Raw genomic sequence first — 21,311 nt, forward strand, 5'->3', positions numbered from 1 at the left:
ATTTTTCAAAATTTTGAATTTATTATGCACTTATTGGCGGATATTTCAGTCAGTTCGTAACCGATTCTAAAACGGAATACCATTTGTGAATCACAGTTTTATTCTCTTTCAACCTGCATGAAAATTTAAAAAATATAAATGGGAAAAAAATTTTGACAATTTTTGTCAAAAATCCTGATGGTACCCCTTGGAAAAATTTCGAAATTTTGGTAAAAAATTTTCTAGCTGGATTATGATAGAAAACGATGCTAATTTGAGCTCTGATATCGGGAAGGTATAACATTTTACGATCTGTCGAGTATTGACCGAGTTGTGAAGATTTTCCTATCCAAAAATTTAAAAAATTGGTATAAGATTTTTGGGGTTTTTTATTGTTTTAAAAATCGTAATTTTTTAATCACTAATTAGCGGATATTTCCGTCATTTCGTAACCGATTCCAAAACGGAATACCATTTGTGAATCACCGTTCTATTCTCTTTCAATCTGTATCAAAATTTCAAAAATATAAATGGGAAAAAAATTTGACCAATTTTTGTCAAAAATCCTGATGGTACCCCTTGGAAAAATTTCGAAATTTGGGTAAAAAATTTTATTGCTGGGTTTTGATAGGAAAAGGTGCTACTCGGAATTCTGAGCCCGGGAAGGTATAACATTTCAGGATCTGATGAGGATTGGCCGAGTTACAAACGTTTTTCTTTCAAAAAAAGTAAAAATTTGGAATCAGGTTTTTGAAGGTTTTTTATTTTTCAAAAATCCGACTTTTTAAGGCACTTATTTTAGGATATTTCAGGCGTTTCGTAACCGATTCCAAAACGGAATACCATTTGTAAATCACCCTTCTATTCTCCTTCAATCTGCACTAAAATTAAAAAAATTTGAAATGGAAAAAATTTTCACCAATTTTTGGCAAAAATCCTGAGGAAAAATTTCGAAATTTCGGTAAAAAATTTTATCGCTGGGTTTTGATAGAAAACGATGCTACTCTGAGCTCTGAGATCGGGAAGGTATACGATTTTAGGATCTGTCGAGTATTTGCCGAGTTATGCAATTCATGCAATTTCATCTGGAAAATTACAAAAATTTGAATCATATTTTTGGATATTTTTTTGTGACCAGAATTTACGTGATTCAACGTTGGGGGTCTTTTGGAACTTACGATATTTGATCTTAAGCCTCCCAATACCTGTAGAACGCTACTGTGGAGCATGTGGAGCTTCTCCCCAATAGACCAGGACCAAAGTAGTTATGGAAGGGAAATAAAAGGGAGGGATGGGAAATCAAATAGTCCCCATTGGTTCCGTACCCCGGCTTGGTATGAACACCTTTTGAACTGGAACTTGATTTGGCCATAAAAACAGACTCAAGTTGTTAAGCTAAGTAGTGGCGCTACAATGTAAGATTTTTATGGCCAGTTGTGGACTTTTAAGTAATTTCATGATAAATACCCGATTAATAATATATATATCTGCAGAGGGCAGGGGCATGTAGATACTTAGACTCTTTTACATACTTAATTGTAGTACTTACTACCTAGTACATACTCTATAATTAGTAAGTATCACCTCACATAGTAACCGCATTACCTAGAAAAACGAAAATCGAAAAAGCTTTTATTGCTTTTATTTTGGCACTTTATTTAATATTTTAATTGCATTTTTGTTTATTAATCAAACTTGTGCAAGTATTATCGAATTATATTAGTTATATTAGTTAGTTTATCCATTTAACGATACATCTATACAACAAAACGTTAATATTAGTAGTAAAAAAAAAAAAAACAAAAATTATATAGATACTGCAATTAGACGTAGGCATTACATGGTATTATCGAATTACGATTGGAAAAGGCGTGGCAGGACAGCGGGATTGTGGATCCCTATTTTGCGTAACGTTTTGCTTTTACATTCTCCAAGGACTCGCAAAGGATACTCCAAGGATTTCCGTCAATTAGTTCAATTGGCCTTTCATTTTTATTTGCTGCTTGACAAATGAAACTAAAGCCCCTGGGCCGAGCATTTGTTAGCAGATTTTATGGGGATACTCGGGGGGAGACTCCGACGCGGGACCATCCAGAAGCCGAGTTCACTTGCGGTGGCCTCCGGTCCGCAGTTCAATGATGGTGGCGCCCGATCCGCGGCGCAGATGGTGGCCCTGCTGCTCCACCTCGCTGCTCCTGCGCACTATGCTGGCCGTGTCCTTGTTGAGTTCCACGGAGGGCGGGGAGCGCGAGTCCAGCGAGTACTTGGCCTGCAGCGGGTACTTGTGTCCATTGCTGCGCTGCCCGGGTCCGGTATAGTCCTCGTCGCCGTGGATCACCCGGTAAAGGTCCGGAGCCTGCTGGTGCAGGCCGCGCAGGTAGAGCTGCTTCTTGTCCGGCTGCTCCGGGTAGGGTGCCGGCAGCAGGTCCTCGTCCTCGTTCCCGGCCACCCCGATCTTCGTGAGGTCCTTCTGGCTGCGGCTTATGAGGTTCACGATCGAGGGACTCTTCAGACCGCTCTTGAGCGAGTTGTCCTTACCAGAGAAGAGGTGCGGGTTGGACTTGTAGTTGGCGTTTGGACCCTGGCCGAGACCGTAGCCACCGCCGGCGCCGCTTCCCGACGGCGGGTAGTTGTTCCGGGACAGTTTCTCGATGTATATCGGACTGGGATCGTTGCTGCCGTTCATGCCGTGCACGTTGAAGCTCTTGCTCCGGTTCAGGACCTTGGCGTAGGTCCTGGCCGGCTTAGCGGGCCCCTGCTGCTGGTTCAGCTGGCTGGGATTGGGATGGGGCTGGTGCTGCGACTGCTGGGGATGATATGGGCCTCTGGGCGGCTGCTGGTGGTTCCCTCCCCGGAGGCTGAGTGGCGGGGGCTGGGAGACCGGGGGATAATAGCGGCCTTGAGTCTGGCGCTGCTCGTGCAGCTTTCGCGGCAGTGTCTGGGCAGTCCGGTAGTCCTGCTGCTGCTGGTGGAGATTGGGTGTGGAGCCGCTGAAGCGCTGGCTGTGCTTCTGATAGCGTCCCAAGGTGTGGGCCGTCGGAGGCGCCCCGCCCGGTCCTCGCTGCTCGTAGTAGTCGTCCTCGCGCTCTAGCTGCCGCTCCTCGTACTGTCGCTGGCGCGGCCGCCGCTCGTACAGGTTCTCCTTGCCGTATAGGGTACTCGAGTAGGGATCCTCGCCCAGGTAGTACCGCTGCCGGGGACTGATGGTCTGCTGCTCCAGGTTCTGCAGCTGCGGATCGGCGGACTCGGCCCGTTTGAAGTTCGGGCGCATCTGGGAGTCTCTTTCCCTCTCCCTCTCCCTTTCTCGTTCCCGCTCCCGCTCCCTCTCTCTGTCTCTTTCCCGCTCCCTTTCCCTCTCCCGCTCGCGCTCCCTCCTCCTGTGATTGTCGCTCTGGTTAGAGTCCTCGGACTCCTGGCTGTGGCCAATGTGCCCGTCGATAACGTTGTACTGCTGGTAGGTGGTCACCTGGGGTGGGCCGCCGCCTCCTCCGCCATTGGCTCCGGGATGTCCGGGACTGGGTGACTGTTCCCGCGACTTGCTGGCCGAAGACTTCATCCGGAACTTTCGCTCCGCACTGGCCGACCTGATCTTGCTGACCAGCTTGCGCAGCGAGTTGCCAATCACCTGGCCCATCCGGCTGGGCTTGGAGCTGCCGCCGCCGGCGCTGCGGGCACTCATGGCGGATAGGTTTGAGGTGGAGGCCGAGGTGGCTCCGCCAGCGTGAGCCCGGTGCAGGGTGCCGGCTCCTCCGGGCGGGTAGCTGGACGTGGGGGCGAAGCGTGTCCGCTGCTGCTGCTTCCGGCTGAGCGTCATCGTGCTGGCGGGGAGCTCCCTAAAAAGGACTGGAATAAGATCAATACTACAGAGAAGGTATAGAGTTTCAAACCTGGTCATTAGGTAGTCCACCTGGGGTGAGGACGAGCGGCTGCGGCTCCTCGGCGGGGGCGAGTAGTCCGGCGGGGGCTCCAGCTGGCTGCCGGAGGAAAGAGGCCCACCGACCGCTGCTGGCACGGGTATCGGCGGAGCCTGGGAGTGCACGGAAGGCGTGTGCTCCACCAGCTTCTTTTCGCTGGCACGTCGTCGCTGCGGGACCGTGGGTCTCGGATGGCTTCCTCCCAATCCGCTGCCATTGCCGCCGAACTCCATGGGCGGCGCTGGCGGCGGAGGAGCCGGCTCGTAGCTCTTTCCACGTCCGTTCACCAAGGGAGCCGATGCCGCTCCGTTCACCCCGTTGCTGGTGCGGCGGTGGTGTCCGTAGGCCACCCGCTTGTGGGAGGGCTCCTCCGGCCGCGGCGGTCCTGGACCACGACCGGGGCCCGGTATGGCCTCGAGATCGTCGAGGGCGTCGCGGGAGCCACGCATGGAGCGGGCTAGAAACTGCGAGGAGAGGCTCTGGCGCTTCTGCTGCAAGATGTCCTCGCGACTCACGTAGCTGTCCTTAGGCTGCTCCGGGAGGAAAGAGCCACCCTGATCCCGCCCGGAGACCTGGTTCTTGCGCCTTATGGTCTCCTGGAGGTCCTCGCGGAAGGCCTGCGACGAGAAGTGGTTGACGGCCGTGGCGGGGGGCGGGGCTGGAGCCGGATCCTTGCGGTCCGACCAGTTGGAGATGCCCTGGAAGTATTTCGAGCGACTGCCGCCGGGCTGGAGTCCGCCAGGCGGCGGCTTCCTCTCCAAGGTGGCAACCTTTACTCGCTCCCGTTCCCTCTGCCGCTCCAGCTCCCTCTCCGTCTCCCTTTCCCGTTCCCGCTCCCTCTCCCGTTCCCTTTCCCGCTCCCTATCCCTATCCCGTTCGCGTTCCCGCTCCCTCTCCCGTTCCCGTTCCGCGCTCCGTGGCAGCGTCTGCGGGTGGTGCGGATGGTGGTGGGGATGGGCGTGGACATTCGTGTGGACGTGGGGATGCTGGTGGGCATGGGGGTGCTGCTGCGGCTGGCTCTGGGACTTGATGGTCACGTTGAAGTAGCTCTTCTTGGTGGGCTCCACCACCTCGCCCTCGGGGGCCACCTCGTCGTCGCGGGAGTCGTTCGAGGCGGTGGACTCGCTGCCGAAGTGCGACTCCAGCCACTTCATGGTCTCGCCCTTGCGGGTCTCCTCCTCCCGGTCGAAGTCAAGGGGCCGCTTCGTGAGGGCATCTTTCCGATCAGCCAGTAGAGCGACTTCTGGAGGGGATTTGGATGGGAAGATTAGTCGTTTGCTCAAGAGGAGCTCCCAAGGAGCACTTACCCTTTTGCTGCTGCTGCTGGGAGCGACGCAGCTTGCGCATCCGGTCGGAGAGGCTGTCCCAGTCGCCCGGACGCTCCAGCTCCCCGGCTCCGTCCTTGTCCATCTGGGTCGTCTCGGCGGCGTAGCGCATCTCGGTGGACAGCAGTCGGCCGTTGGCTAGCAGGTCCACATGCTGTTCGTCCCGCTGCCGGAAAAAGCGCTGGTTGGCCGCCGTCGTGGTCACCTGCTCCTGATCCGCCGCCGGCAGCTGGGCATGCCTTTGGTCGCCGGGGGGCAGGTCGTCGTCGAGGATGAGTTCGTGCTCGGTAGTCCGCCGGCTCTCTGTTACCAGGGTGCCGTCTTCCTGGGCTAGGCAGCGCTTCTGCGTATCCTCCGAGTCGATGGTCTTGCGCGACTTGCTCCGGCTGGCCACCACCTGAGGTCCCAGCGGCACCAGCTGCCTCTGGCTCTCCGGGGAGCAGAGTACGGCCTCGAGATCCTCAACGCCCTGGCTTACGGCGTTTACGTAGGTCTACAAATAAGATTGGTAATAGGATTGGTTTTTAGTTGGGATCGGAAAGGGATGAGAATCTTCCATATTCCGAAGATACTGAATCGTTTTTCGAGGAGCGGACTCTAAAGATTGGCAAACCGAATCATCTACTCCTCCTCCGCGCCTGGCAGATTCCTCCGCAAAAGTCGATCCCCTACCGGTTGCATCACTTTCCAGCGATGCAGTCGCTGCACATGGTGGCGTCTCCCATCTCCCAGCTCCCTTGCCACCGAGCCAACGGGCTGGGGCTGGGGCTGGGGCTGGGGCTTTGGGTATTCAGAGCAAGACAGTCGAAACCACAAAACACAAATCCCATTTACTTTTCTGACTCTTACAACCGACTCGATGGATGGATGGGGCAACGTCATTGAGGTAACGGTAAAAGACGGGAGTGCAACCCGAGAAGGGAGTGTGGAGCAGGGGGGGAACTACATATATACACTGAGAGAACATGGAGGGCTGCTTGCTTCAGTTTTCAAGGATGCAGAGCAGCGGGAAGCTACCTTCTTGAAGCTATCTATAGCCTCCATATGGATCTTACTCTTTAAAGCGGTAGTTTGGTAAATGGACAGCTCAAGGCCGAATCGCTTGTGTTACTTGGATGACGGGCAGAAGGCACGCCTGGGTGATCTTCGCTGGTCAACTGAAGACTGAAGACTAAAGACTGGAGAGGCTGAACCTGTTGTTGTTGTTGTTATTGTTGGTGCTTGTCCGACGACCTTGCTTAACGGTAACGCTCGTAGAAAGTGTTTTGTTGTTGCTCATCCAGTTGTCTTTCCAGCCAGTCAGCCAGCCAGCCAGCCAGCCAGCCAGCCAGCCAGCTACTCATGCAAGCTCACCCATCTGGTATTTCTTTTCTTTTTGCCACTCGGCTGCCACTAATCCCAAGGCTTGGGGCATTTAGTTTTCGTGATGTTCGAAAAAACGAAAAAAACCCATCGAACGAACACGAAGTCCCCAGCACATATGCAGATAAGTTTGATATTTTTGTGGCCTTTCTGCGCCGCCAACTCCAATGATTGATCAACAAAACCAAAGACCAAAATAACCAGACGAATCCCAAATCGATTCAGAGAGTCGGGGGCGGAGGAGAAGGCCGCCAAGTCGATGATTAATATCGATCGATGACGCAGAGTTCGGGTCTGAGTCTGAGACGGTGACAGATCTTCAAATCTTCAAGTCTTCAAATCTTCGATTCACCTTTGGGCCCTTTCCCCTCTTTGGTGTGGCTCGAGAGATTTGTCATTGGCCCGAAAAACACCGTAATCACCCCGGGGGGCAATGGATTCTTGGCTGTTGGGGCTCTCAACCTCAGTTGACAACCTTTCCCCGCACTTTGTGATTTATTTTGATTCGCTTTATTGCCTTCAGCTGGGCCAGACTCGAACTGAATTTGAATTCCAAGCCAGGTGGGCTAGGAGGGTGGGAGCCCCTGGTAAGTACCTCTCTGCTGAAAGCCAACTGTTGGCCCGCAGAAGCCAGCACATTCACATTCGAGTGGGGAAAGAGTGGCCTGGCATGCCAAGTGGCCCAGTGGCTGGCCAAAAGGCAATCCAAGCTGGCCAAGTGGCCAAGCCAAGAAGCGAAAGACAATGCTAACAAAATCAAATCGCAAAAATGCAAAAAAAACAGCCAAAATAATAAAAGCCGAGAAATGAGCCAATTGCAAAAGGGGGTGGCAGAGGGTCGATACCGGAGCAGAGTATACATATCCATGCTGGCCATTACGTACTGGCAGAAAGCCATTGGACACTGGCGAGTTGGTGGACTCGGCCAAGACCAGTTTGCCTTGGGAGTTGCTCAACCTCTCGGATCGGACGGGGGGAGCTCGGTAGCTGGGTAGCTTGGTAACTGGCAGCTTGGAACAGCTCGGGCAGCGAGTCTCTATCGATTATAACTATCCGAGTATTATTATTCGAGCAACGCCAACGCGCCTGCATATGATAATGCTTGAGAAACCAGAGACCAGAGCTCGGAGTGCCTTGAAACTCTTTCCGATATTCACTTTCCATATACCCATAATCGTGAATATATCCCACAGTAATCACTCTATTTATAGCCTCTAGTTGGAGTCGAATTCCCGAGCCCAGTTTCCGTTGCGTGAACTGCCCTTTCCCCACCGCCCATTGCTGCCAACCAGCTGCCTTTTTTTTGTTTCTACCTCTGGGATCTGGCTCTAGCTGATTGGCATTTGCCGATTAGAGTTGTTTGGGCTGGATTGGATTCGGTTTGGGGCCTGACTCGCTTAGCATAGCATGTGGGGGCAACGGGCACGGGCATGGGCACCTAGACACCGACATCGAAACGGGTTTTCGGCCAGGTTAGGCCGCAACGGCCAGCCGCCAAGTACCAAGTACTTGCTCACTAGCAGCTCCAAGCCGCAGATACAGATACAGATACACCTGGAAACTGAAAACAGAAAACAGAAAACCGAGACTCCGAGAGACACAAATTTGAATTCACATTCCAGACACTTTTCTGCACAGAAAGAAATGACTTCGACTTGTCCGGCCAATTAAGTTTGGAAGACGTTGGTCCGCCCTGGAAGCTTCAGCTTCGAGTGTGTGTCTGTGTGTGTATCTGTATCTCGGTGTGTACTGTGTATCTGTGTATCGGTTAGGTTCATGGACCTAAGGCAGACACGCCTAGAATCCGAGAAATCCAAGCAGGAGCCGCGCAGAAGCAACAGCAGCAGAAGCTATTGATTATACCTGGCTCGGAGCTCGGAGCTCAGAACAGGTCTGCTCAGCTGCTCGGAGCCAGCCTTCGGGAGAGTCTTTCGCCCTCTCTGTCGCCCACTGGCCGTTGTCTCTTTCTCTGGGCGGCTCCAGCCCCCAGTGTGTATGCCTTGCCTTTCCCAGCTACCAGGTGGTAGGTGGCCAGGTACTTGATATTTCGGAAATCGAATCGATATCAGGAAAAACAAGAATTCCTAAACCAGCAAGTGACCTTTTTGGTCCAAAATAGTCTACAAAAATCTGGCAGGAAGGTTATCTTTGACCTCTGAGATGGCCACTGGGCCTGGCTGGATAGCAATCGACTACCGGTTTGGTAGTTTGTTAGCCAGAATCCGGCAAAGACCTTCCCGAAAAAAGACGTCTTTGTTTCGTGACTCGAATGCAAATAGATGATGGTTTTATAACTTATCTAACTGACCGAATCGCACCTTGATAATTATGCAAATTGGAGCGCTGGAATCCGCAGTCCTCCACTCGAACTCTACAGCCCTCGAAGCGGCTGCAGCACCTTGTGGCTTATAATTTATGAATTATAATTTGGCCAAGAGCCCACGCATTAGCGACTTGGTTAAAACACTGCCAGAAATGGGGGGGGATAGTGGGGAACGGAGGATATCGATTCCAATTACTGGTCACTGATCACTGATCACTGATCACACTGGTCACTAGTCACTGCTCACGGACTGCCGAACACTGCCGTTTAATTATTTGTTTATACTTTGCGGCGAGAAAAAACAAAAGCGTATAACTGTAAACTCAGCGAAGAAAGCAAACAAATCTACAAGCCACTACTCTTCTCGCCGTATCCGAATCCCGTCCGTACTGCTCGACTTGCGCGGCTCGAGTTCGCTACTCCAAGCTGCTAGCCATCCGAGAGCTCCCCCACGGCCTGTTACCGGTTCGCAGATGCGTTACCGGTTGGGAGAGAAACTGAGAGCTCTCTGGCTCGATCGCTCCCCGAGAGCCAAGAGCCAAGAGCCAGCGGGATGCAGCTCCAAGTTCCAAGCTCCAACCACAGCCATAACTTTCGAACGAGCTTGGTGGTGCTGCTGCTGCTGGAAAGACAGGGCTGCTACATTGTTGCTCTTAACGCCGAATTGATTTTCAGTTATTTAAGCCAATTTTCGGGTTACCTGTCCGGACTCCTGGCTCCGATTACCAATCCCCATGCACTGGCCAAAAAAACTAGCCCACTTTGGGGATCTTCCTCTAGATCTACACACCATAAGCCGTGTTCTCAAGGTCTTGAGGAAGAGATCCCGTCTTAGTTTTGTTGCCCCCTTTGGGCCTCAACCGCTCCTGCCTCTTTCGGCCAACCGGTCTTGGCTGCTCTTCTTCTTTTCCAGCTAGCTACAAGCCCACAAGAGCCGAGCTTAACCCACGTCGAACCGAGATGAACATGAGCCCGAAGATGACTGGGGGGTGGGGGTCTGTCTAGGACTGGGGGTTCAGGCCTCTGCCACTACCGAGTGAAGGTTTAAGCAAATCAGAGCTTTCCCTAGCTTTTCCTAGGTTTTAGGGGATTAGTTCCTTAAAAGATCCTTCGAAGTACAGCTCCAACATGGCCTTAATTGAATCCTTAACCAAGCTAATCCTTAACACTTACCTGATCTGTAAAGTCGCCCAGGTGCTTGACGTCCTCGGTCTCGTGGTAGTCCTTGACCTCCTCGTGGGAGATGACCCGCTTGTCGTCCACCTGCCGCACCAGCCCATCGGCCGGCCGTGGGACCATTCGTTTCACCAGCTTCCCGGCTCCGTCCGCCGGCCCGAACACCTCCTGGATCTGGGCCAGCTGAGACTCATTAGCGGCGGCTGCTTGCAGGGCGGCCACGTCGGTCAGCTGGGCGTTTCCGTCGAGATCGTCGGGCAGGTCGAGGTCACGTTTCTGCAAAGAATCGACCTAAGTCTTCTAGGGCCTGTAGAGGCTTCCATAGGGTACTTACCTCAGTGGTCTCCGTCTCCTGCTTGTCGGTGTCCTCGGTGGTGTTGGTGGAGACAATGGGCCCGGAGTCCTCGATGACCTTGCCATCCTGCAGCTTCACCTGCCGCTTCACCCTCGTCTCGATCTGTCTGGTGGTTGTGAGCTCTGTCTTGCGTTTCGTTATCCACTCCTCTGCAAAGGGTCGAGACGGAAGAGTTAGTTGGCCGAAAGACTGAATTCTTGGAGCCCCCCCAAAAGTCGGCTACTAAACCGGGCCAAGCCGCGCTTGCGCAGCTCAGGTTCGGGCCCAATCCAAAGCTCTGGCGGAGCTTTTCTTGGCGGGCAGGACCGCCGCGACGGTTGCCCAACGACTCTGCCATTCTTGTCTCTGGTGCGCTTGCGCAACTGCAGCGACTGGCCAAGATCTCTGCACCGCCACATTTGCATGTGGCTTATGCCCATTTTGGGATTCGCCTTTTCTAACAAAAGAAGTCCGCCAACGTCCAGGGCTAGGGCGGGGGCGGGGGCGGAGAGGGGGAAGCGCTTCAGCGCTCGCGCGCTTGCTCGCCAAATTACGTAACCCAGTCGGACCGAGTCCGAGTCCGAGTCCGAATCCGAGTCGGTCTTGGTCTTGGTCTAGTCTGGGGCGCACACTTACCCGACTAACTGTACTCGTCGTGCGCCAGCCAGAGATGCCCCATTTTGGCCATAAAGGTTTTAGCCACTTTAAATGGCTATAAAATAGGGCTTTGGGAAATGGGAGTACTCCCTGAAATTGAAACTAATCCTCTACACAGGACATGGGAAGAGAAGGCTTCCTTATCAAGGCTTCTCTTGATCCGGAAATGGTATATCTTTCCGGTATCGGCACATGAAGTACTTGATTTTGGCTTAAAAATTTTAAAGCTTAAACTTTTCTAGATTTTTTGAAAATTTTCAAAGCGGGGGCATCATAAAAATTCATCGAAAATCTTAAAAAAATTAGCTGCTTAGATTTTAATGCCGATTTGTGAGGAATTTTTCAAAGATTACATCGGTGTAGGTTTTATTAAAATTGTCTTAAAATTGACAAAGTTATAGCCTTAGAAATGGGTCAAAATACCGGATCTAGGGGTTTCCAGGATTTCAAAAAAGCTAGTTTCCAAAAAAAGTATGATTTTGGTAGCTTCTCAAGATCATAGCTCATCTAATAGAAGTCTGATCCAGGAGTGACATGCCTTCCCGACTTCAGCACTCCGAGTACTTGTTTTTCCCATTAAAATCTTTCATTATAAAATTTTTTAGATTTTTCGAAAATTTTCAAAGGGGTACCATCATAAAAATTCATCGAAAATCGATCAAAATTTAGTTTCTTAGGTTTTGATGCAGATTTGTGGGCATTTTTAAGACAAAAACAAAGATGTAACCCATTTAAGGATTGCTCCAAAATTACCAAAGATATGGGCTTGGATAGGGGTCCAAATAAGGGATCTGTTGAGTTCCATTTCATAAAAAAAAAGGGACTTAAAAAATGGCATTTTCCAGGCTTCTCATGATCATATCTCAGCCAATACAAGTTTAATCCAAGAAAGGTATACCTTTCCGATTTCAGCACTTTGAGTAGTTCCTTTTGGCATCAAAAACTGGTCTTGTAAAATTTGATCAATTTTTTGAAAATTTTCAAATTTTCATCATAAAATTTCATCAAAAAATAAAAAAAAATTTGTTACTCAGATTTAAATGCAGATTTGTGGCAATTTTTATAACAAAAGCATTGATGTATCCCTCGTAAGAATCGCTCCAAAATCAACAAAGTTATGAGCTCACAAAAGGTTCGAAATGCCCGAATCGAGGATTTCTAGGATATGATCCTGAAAAAGGGATATTTTCAGAGATTCTTTGTATTATATCTCAGTCATTAGATGCCAGATTCAGGAATGGTATCTAACCTTTCTAATGTTAGTGATTTGAGTACATTATTTTTGCTTGAAAGTCAGGTAACCTTAAAATTGATGGATTTTATCGATCGATATATATAATGGATGGTTTATAACATCAAAAAAGTTCATTGAAAATCTATTAAAAATTTCGTGTTTAGGTTTTAATGCAGAACTATGGGGACTTTTACGACAAAAACAATGATGTACTCCTTTGAAGAATAGCTCTAAAATTAAAAAAGATATAGGCTTTGAAAGGTATTGAAAGCCCAATCCATGGTCTTCCAGGACATAGGATACACCAGGATACAAAATATGGATATTTTTGAGTCTTCTCATGATCCTATTTCAGCCAATAGAAGTTTGAGACAGGAATGAAATATCTTTCCGACTTCAACACTCCGAGTAGGTTCTTTTTTTTATAAAGACTATAAATACTATCTAAAATTTTATAGATTTTTCCAAACATTTTCCAAGAAAATTCATCAAAAATCGATAAAAAATTAGCTTTTCATGTTTTGATGAAGATTTATGGGGATTTTTACGACAAAACCGAAGGTGTATCCCCCCTGAGAATTGCTCCGAAATTAACAAAGATATGAAATGTTTAAACCCAGTAGTATAACCCAGTAGTATAAGCCACTAACTAAATTAAATAAATCATTTATTTGGCATGGGAAAATTAGCCATAATAACAAGTTATGGCCCATAAAAACTTGGCCTCCACACTGCAGTTTCCCGCCAATGCGATAAAAAGTCTAAACTGCCAGCTTTGGTGGCTCTGGCTGTTGGGCAACCTGCACCAGACTTACAGTCCCGATCTGGGAGCTATGGAGCTGCGAGCTGGAAGCTGGTTGTTGGGAGCTGGGACGGCGGACATCCGACAACTGGGCAGCGTGATCTGGGCACTGATTTTTCCCCAACCAACCAACTTTTTGGGGAGCAGGGTCCATGTTCATGTCCACCTTCGTTCCTTTCCCGATCCCGATTTCGATCCCCATTACCATCAGCATTACTATTACCATTACCATTACCATTTCCCGATTACGTTTCCCCCCTGAATCTGAATCTCGACGTCCGTCCGACTCGCCTGCCGACTTGAGATCGCTGGACCATTAAAGGTCGCTTACATAATCTATCTGCAAATGCAAATGCAATGCAAAGCGCCAGAAACCGAAACGAGACGTCGCGTAGTCCCCCAGCCCTCCGCCAGCTGTCTCCTCGGTCTGGCAGGGAGTCTCTTGGATCACCTCTGGAAGGGTTCTCCAGCAGACAGTCCCCACTGTAGTCTATCTGGCTTTATTGTTCAACCATTTGCCTGACCAGACTGTTTATCTTTATCATTTGAGCTCCACTGCTCCACTGCACGTATGTATTGTTGCAACTGCTGCTGGTTGGGGTTTTCCTTCCCCGCCTTCCCCGCCTAAGGTATCTGCCAGGTTAGTCAAGCATTTCCACACTCGGAGAAGGGAATGGGAAACTGTTTGATGAAAAGTATTGCCCTACAAAAGTGGCGGTTGTCCAGAACCACTGTTGCAGGTTGCATGTTGCAAGTTGCAGGTTGCAGACCAACAGTTACTGGGCGGCCATTGTTTTGGGGCCTGGCGCTATATAATGTGAATTTATGGAGCTGCAACGCCGAGCCACGCCCACCTAACAAGCCTCGATTTCAGGCGATTGCAACTGATTTGTGGCAGGTCTCCACGGATATTTCCACAGCCCAAGAGATTGCATTACCATCTCCGGCATCTCTGTGGCTCGGCGACGGCACTTGTGGACTAATTGTGGTATCGATTATGGCCTGCCGCCACCCCTCCTGTCGAGGTGTCGAGCCACACCCAGGTTAGATAGCTCTACAAGGGGAGTCAGTTATTGGCCACAAGTGGAGCCACAAATAGAAAAACGAAAAACGACCTCCCCGCGAGTTACACCTAAGTGATAAACAGTCGTTTTGCCCCCCTTTGGTGGCTCTGAGTTCTGGCTCTGAGCCCCTTCTACAGCTTTATGGCAGTTGTGCTTTTCACAGCCCGCGCCAACAAGGTCACGCTCCAAGTCAGAGATCAGGGGGCCTTGGGTCGGTATATATTTTATCTCGAATGTGACGAATATTTGCGACAGTGACAGGGCCAGGGGCCAGCAGACTACTAGGGGAAGCAAGCTCCAAGCCCCACTTGCCACTTGCCACACTTGCCACTTGGCAAGGCGCAGTTTTAATGATCCGCTAACGTGGGAAATCTTTTCCCCCGGATCACCATTTTTCACCGAGCTCCTCAGATTTGAAAAAATTTGCATTTTGCATTTTGTTGCGGCCGCTTGTTATTTATAATTTTTACACGTTTCCACAGCTGTTGTGCCGCCAGTAATCGACTTATTGTTGCAAGTTGCAAGTTGCAAGTTGCTGTCTGGTAGCTGGTAGCTGCCTGGTGCCTTTGTGTTATGTTAATCACATAATTAAATCAAAACTTTCTATGATTTCCGCAAGCGGAATCCGCGGGGGCCTCTCATAACACATGTTTTAATTGTAATTGGAAGAGCAGGGAGCGAAAGGAATTCGGGATCAGCTCTCCATCTGATTATAAGTTATGGAAATGAATAAGAAAATTAATAAGAAAATGAATATGGAAATGGAAATGGAAAAGGGCAGGGCGCTTTCGTGGCACTTTCATTTCGGGCCACCATGGCGTATGCTTGATGAGCAATCGAGTGAGTAATCCATGGCCATGCCATCTAGATCTCTAGCTCTGATCTGATCTCACGCTTGACGATGTCTCACCCACTGGTATTGCTATCGATCTCTGGTGTTCTGATCGATCAGCTACCCGACATGACCTGTCTCTACCCATTTGTCAGCACCGACACGACCCCCGACTCCAGTCAGTTGCCAATGTTTGCCTGTCAATTGGCATCGAATGGGGCTCAAAGTTATTGGCCAAATACTACCTAGTTTCTGGAAAGGAATGCCAAACACTCACCTTCTTTGGTAATAGCTTCTGTATCGCAATTGCTTCCAGTGGCCTCGGTGCTCTCCTCGTCATCTTTGGACTCGAATTCGACCTGCGAAGTATCAATGTCGTAGAAGTTAACCCGGGTCACGTGACGCACGTAGTCAGTGGTGTTAGTAAAGCGGTTTCCCCGGGTATGATGGTCCCGAGGGATCGGGATCGGATGCAGGTGCTGAGGCTGAGGCTGCGGCAGTGATGGGTGGACGCGGAAGACCACCGGGTGGCTCTGACGCGGCGGCTTCGGCACGGCATTCGGCCAGGATTGCAGAGGCGCCCATCCTCCGGGGCGATAGGCGTGGACGGGAGCTGGTCCTGGGCCGGGGCCAGGGGCTGGCAGTGGTCGGTAGCTACGACTATGACTAGGCTGGAGGGGATGGGGCGCCGGCGGAGTCCGCTGCAGGTAACTGGCCGCCGGAATGGCTGTATCGCCCGTAGAGGAGGACTCATTGCTGCTCCGGGAGTCGCGGCTTTCCGGCGAGCTGGAGGCGGTTGGTGGTGGATGCTGTAGGTGGTTGTGGCTCTTGTGCTTGGGTGGTGCTGATGATGGTGATGAGTGGGCGGGTTGGTGGGCGTGGGCGTGGCTGCTGCTGCTGCTGCGGCTGCATGTGCATGGCGACAGTAGGAGGATCACCACCATTCGATCATCTGGCGGTGTCGGTGGCAACGGCGGCTCTGCTGCATCTACATCTGCCCTCCGGAACCACTCTCCCCACTTCCTGCCCCTGCTGCAGCTCCTGCTCTCGACTGGTCTCCTCTTCCCCTTCCGGCCTCAGTTCCAAATCCAAATGCTTCGGAGCAACTCCAAGGCGAGCACAACATCGCAGAGCGCGGTTCCCGGCTCTTACTGGCCAAGACGAGACCCAGATTCTAGACCAAATCAATCACATTAGCCACGTTAACAGTCAGAGATCAGGAACGTCAAGAAGAAGTTTATTATCTGGCCCTCACATGAAGCCTCTCCTATCAAATACTCATCATGATAATCATATTTCATCGTGGCAGAGGCTCCTCCCCGTTTTCCGCCAGTGGGCGTTAAACCCGCGAAGCGTTAAGCCCAGAACGGTGCTCCCAGCTCATTAAGTCTCTGCCGCGGGTCATAAATGGATCTGGGAGGGAGTGGGAGGGTCAGTGGCCACAACCCGCAAAGGGCATCGGTGCAGGTCAGGGCGGTGAAATGAAACTGAAGGTAGTAGAAACTCGGCCATCAGCGGCTGGTCAGTTCAAAGGTCAGATCAAGGGGCACCCCAACGATGGCTTGGGAAAACGTAGCTCTACATCAGAGGCCACTGCTAGAGATCTAGAGAGAGGGACTGTAAGACTGGTGGACTCTGGACGGGAAACCCACTAATTGGAAGCAAATGATTTCCATAAAATCGCTCCCGTCTTGACCCGCCACTTATCGACCAACTTCCAGGCCAGCTTCAGACGGATGTGGCATCGCAATCGGAGGCTCCACCGCCTCTCCTCCATCTCCTCCCTCCACAGAGGCATTTAAAAACGATTCTTGAATCGATAATTAGGCGATCGAACAATAAATCTAGCCCCGACTTGGCGAATAGCTCTTTTTGTGGGTTTTTGGCCGATCGACTCAGCCTATGACGTCAGACCGCCACAAAAAACAACAACAATAGCCCATAAATTGTGACTGCAATTTGGCCATTTTTGTAATTGCTTCCGGCCAAATCGATTTGTGGCTCGCATGCCGAAAGGGAGGAGGACGGCGGCATGGCAAGAGAAGAAGCTTCTCTCTTGCCGGGCATTCTTCCACCGCTTTCGGCAGCGACATGCCTCCTCTTTTGTCACGAGCTGGCCAAAATATAAGGAGTTGGGCACAAGGCACAAGGGGCAATGGCCACGCCCAGATGTGAGTCAGCGGCCCAAATCGGAATTAAAATAATCCGACTCGTTTGGATTTGGATTTTTGGATTTGGAGCTGGGACTTTGACAATTCCTAATGCAATCGTAGTGCCTTTTACTTGACCCAAAAGCCAGCCATACACTGAGAGAAAGGCTAGTCCAGTAGGTGAGCTGGGGGAGCTCTGACTTCCAAAGGCATTTCGTTCTCGGAGCTAGGAGCTAGGAGCTGGGAGCTGGGAGCTGGGAGCTTGGAGCCGAGCCCAAAAGTCACGCACTGGCCGCCGACGAACAGGCATCCACCTTGTCAGCCAGTGTGGTTGTAGTTGCATTTAATTCACGCCTCTTGGCCATACAAAGACATTGAATTGTGGCTGCTGTCCAAAAAAAAAAAAAAAAAAAAAAACACGCGGCCAGGCCACAAGAGTTTTTCCTTTAGAAGAGCGGGCAAAAATCCGAAACAGTTCCCCCCTCACGCCGCTTCTTGGCCGCCCAAACAAACAAGTTGAACAACGGGCCCGAAAACCAAAAACAACAACAACAATAAACAACTAACTGACAACAAAACTCTTTCAAAAAGGCAGCCACACATAACCAGCAACCAACAACAACAACAACTGCATTAGTTGTGGGTGCTATTGGATGTGCACTGACAGAAATCCCAGTGCCCACCTCTGGAGGGGTGTACAGTGTCCACTTTGTGTGAGCAGGCTATGATTTGTGGCTATATGTGAGTGCTTGTCGAGACTTGTCTTGGGCCTCTTAATGGTGGGAAAATATTTTCGAGGCCTGCGGGGCCTGCTCACACTGGAAGACTGGAAACTTGGCGCTGGACTGGAAAAAAAAATATTGCGCCAATACTAGAACTAATTTGCTGGGCCAACATGGCGTATACGCGATGTGGATTTGGATGCCCCATGATGCAACACACGAAGATCGTCAAAGGCAGCTATAGAAGTACTAATACCAATAAAAACAACAACAACAAATGTCACGACAACGAAACAGAGCCAACAAAACGAAATGAAGCGAACTAGGGGACTACAGGGGACTAGGGGGGACTAGGGGTCTAAGCTAATGATTAATTTTTTGCACGTATACGGTGATTGGAATGGGCTACGGGTATGGAGTACGAGTACGAGTACGGGTACGTTGTTCGGCAATTAAAATGATCTAATCGAAGCTGAGATAACACCGAAGCGGAAAAGCTCTGAGGCGAGCTTACGGTTCTGACCGATGCACCAGAATGAGATAATAAACTTCTTCTTCTTCTTTGTTCAGCCACCAGCTCACCCTTCTCTTCGCGCCGCTCGAGCACTTTACTTTATCGGGCTGGCTGGCACTGGTGTCGCACTGCACTGGGCCAGAGCCATCCGCCGCCTGGGGGGGGAGAGCGATCGGCACACAAAAACAAAAAAAATCAGGTGCAATCGAGGAGCTCTTTGGGCTGCACTTTGTCCCAGTTAGGTAGATCTTCTGGCGGTGGCGATAAATCCCGAAGTCAAAAGTTCCGAAACAGAGAGCGCGCACGCGCGTGTTCAGCTCGATACGATGGCGCGTCGCGACTGCGGTTCTGCGGCTAGCTGCACCGTTAGTTTGTTACACCTGAGCTTGAAACTTTTTCGGTCGCTGCCTCTGCCTCTGCCGCTGCCTCTGCCTCTGCTACTGCCAACGTCAAGCCAAGCCATTCATTGTTTTTGCCCGCACCGCCGAGCTTTACTTACTTTATAGCCCCCTTACCTGGGATTCGTTTCGAGCGGGTTTATTGCTCATTTTTATATTCCACTCTTAACATTGCAGGGAGTAGTAGGTGGTGGGTGGTGGGTTGTGGGTGGTGGGTGATGGGTGGTTAGTGGTTTGGGGAGGGGGTACTCACCAGTTCGTTTTGCTCGTCTTTGGCGCCGGCTATTGATTTGCTCAAAGCCATGGCTTCTGGGAAGTTTCTACTGTTTATCGTTGCCTCGGGATTATTTTAAATTTCAATTCCATTCAACAGCCTATAAATTAAACATTTAACAAGCCACTAATTATTAAAAATTATTCTTTAAGCTTAGTTTTAAGCTTTCAAGAGATTAAAGTTGGTTGTGTGTCTCGGCTAAAAACTTGGTTCACGCGCGCAATAGTATGCTACGATTTTTGTCAGACCAACGCGGCCACCAGGTGGCGCCAGCTTATGTTATTTCCAACGTCTTTCGTTTTTTAAACTTTGATAAGGTTATCTGTTTATTTTTAAACTTTTGGGGGTTACTCGGATTCGTAGTTTGTCTGTTTTTATTATTATAATTTTCGATCTTCAACTGTGGATCGTTAGCACACGTAATTTGGCACTGCCTTGACTCGAATTGGAGTCCAACTCCTGGGACAGACCTCTGCAGCCTGCAATCTCCGGCCAGTGTGATGTGATTTGTTGGCTTATTCGCGATAATTGCTGCTCTCGAAACAACGTTGAACTGGCGGAGCTGCCCACTCGCCGTTTTTTCAAACCGCATAGTTTCAAACACATTTGGTCAAAATGAGTTTGAGTTTTCGTTTTTGGTGCTCCGATGGCCAAAAGCGTTCGGAACGCCCCCGCCTGTTAATGAAACTCAAGTTCTCGAAACTCGAATCAAAACAGTCCAACCCGAATCACATTGGTGACACAAAAAGCCAGCAACGATCTACACAAGATCGGAGCGGAGGATTTTACGATGCGCGAGACGACCGCTGTCAAGGCAATCGAAATGATTTGCATACCAACTCATTACAGCACACTGAGAGAAAATCTACAATGTTAATAAGTGATCGAGTTTTCTTTCTTTCTTTCGACCCACACCGGGCACTACAGAACCCGTAGCCGTGATCTGTATGGTAATATTTATATAGACTATCATGTGGGTGTGTTTGCCTTACAGTGCGGCATTCCTATCACGATCCGAGGTACGAAATCGCCTTGAGAGTCGCCGGGCTTGGATCGAATTCATTCAGTCGCCTGATCACTGAATGGGCTACCACTGCCGGCTACTGATTGGGGTTCCGTCCCAGCCTGACCTTACTGTCGGCAACGTCATAGGGGTGTACACTGGAAAAAAAAAAAAAAAAAAAGGTACAGGCCTCGCTCGGATTCCATTTGAATAGCTATAGCTGGTTCGGCCCACGACCACTGACTATATATAGTCAGTGCTACGAATACAGGTATGCATCTCGTCGTACACTCGAACCAAAACGGAGGTGTTCTAGTTCGGCTGGAAGCGCGGATCGCGAGATCCAATCAGAGATCAGATCACTGGGGCACACTGTCAAAAAAAAAGGGAGGCACTTGGCACTCGATCATCGATCGATCACTTGAAAAAAAAAAAACACCAAAGAAAATAAACAAGCCAGTGGTGGAGCGGGAGGAGCGTGGTGGCGGAGCTGGGGAGCTGGCCAATTAGCCAAGATATCCAACAACACATGGGAAGCTGGGCAAACAGATGTTGCTAAAAAGGCCAACAGGGCGCCAAGCTGGCCCCCATGGAAGAGTCCGAGCACGCGCTTCTCTCTCCGCTGGGCGGGAAAGTCAATCCTCCTGAAGTGGATCCTCCTTATCCTTTTAGGGTCTTAATCTTAGTCACTTGGTCCTTTGCTGGCAAACACTTATAGATAGATCTCTTGGCCTTATGTTTCACTAACTTTTAACCGATGACTTCTCACTCCGAGTCCTGATCTTAAGCTTATTGATTTATTTCTTCTTGATGGATTTGCGGCAAAACGGCAGATATATATATATTGATTTACGCACACAGGAACACACACAGCACACACACATCTGACAACCGATCTCGGCTTTATGTTGTTGTTGTTTTCGATTTTAATTTGCCTCGGTTCGAGCCAAGCCAAGCCAAGCCAAGCCAAATCGTTTGTTGATATTCGTCCGCCTGTGCCAGATTCACAACTGATCTACCTGCTGCTGTTGTTATTCGCCATTCGCTGTCTGTTTAGCCGTTTGGCTGTTTGGCTTTTGCTTTTGGTTTTTGGTTTTAGCCCCAACTTAGCCCCCCTCCGCTGATCAACAGTCTCTCCATTCTCCATTTTTCCATTTTTGCGGTCGGTCCATCTGCTGGCTGGCCACTTGGGGCCACAAAATTCATTCAAGTCCGACTTGGGAGAGAGAGAGCTCCATCCACGGGCGT

The 21,311-nt window shown here is 50.0% G+C and overlaps 1 protein-coding gene across 6 annotated transcripts; it reads right to left on the reverse strand.

Moving 5' to 3' along the window:
* Positions 1-1,615: 1,615 nt before the first annotated feature.
* chas (chascon) lies at positions 1,616-21,258 on the reverse strand. Of its 6 annotated transcripts, none has more exons than XM_070278094.1 (8): positions 21,083-21,258; positions 19,040-19,160; positions 15,280-15,361; positions 10,414-10,583; positions 10,077-10,355; positions 5,201-5,711; positions 3,867-5,136; positions 1,616-3,812 (listed from the first exon to the last, which is right to left on the reverse strand). In XM_070278094.1, exons 2-8 carry the CDS (start codon positions 19,088-19,090, stop codon positions 2,084-2,086), a joined length of 4,092 nt encoding a protein of 1,363 aa, XP_070134195.1. In that variant the 5' UTR covers positions 19,091-19,160; positions 21,083-21,258; the 3' UTR covers positions 1,616-2,083. The 6 variants fall into 6 exon arrangements, with proteins under 6 accessions (XP_070134195.1, XP_043066052.2, XP_017091484.3 ...); XM_043210117.2 differs by having other exon boundaries at positions 20,921-21,258; XM_017235995.3 differs by lacking the exon at positions 21,083-21,258 and having other exon boundaries at positions 10,414-10,581; positions 19,040-19,142.
* Between the last annotated feature and the right edge of the window lie 53 nt (positions 21,259-21,311).

This window comes from Drosophila bipectinata, chromosome XL (assembly GCF_030179905.1).
Source record: "Drosophila bipectinata strain 14024-0381.07 chromosome XL, DbipHiC1v2, whole genome shotgun sequence".
In the NCBI taxonomy this organism is placed as follows: domain Eukaryota; kingdom Metazoa; phylum Arthropoda; class Insecta; order Diptera; family Drosophilidae; genus Drosophila; species Drosophila bipectinata.

Bases quoted from the DNA above. Each gene is read 5' to 3' on its own strand.
- chas (XM_070278088.1), bottom strand. From the start codon at position 15,946: ATGGTGGTGATCCTCCTACTGTCGCCATGCACATGCAGCCGCAGCAGC. The intron at 10,584-15,279 runs GTGAGTGTTTGG...GACCCTTTGCAG, and splicing joins AGAAGCTATTACCAAAGAAG to AGGAGTGGATAACGAAACGC. The intron at 5,137-5,200 runs GTAAGTGCTCCT...AATCCCCTCCAG, and splicing joins CCAGCAGCAGCAGCAAAAGG to AAGTCGCTCTACTGGCTGAT.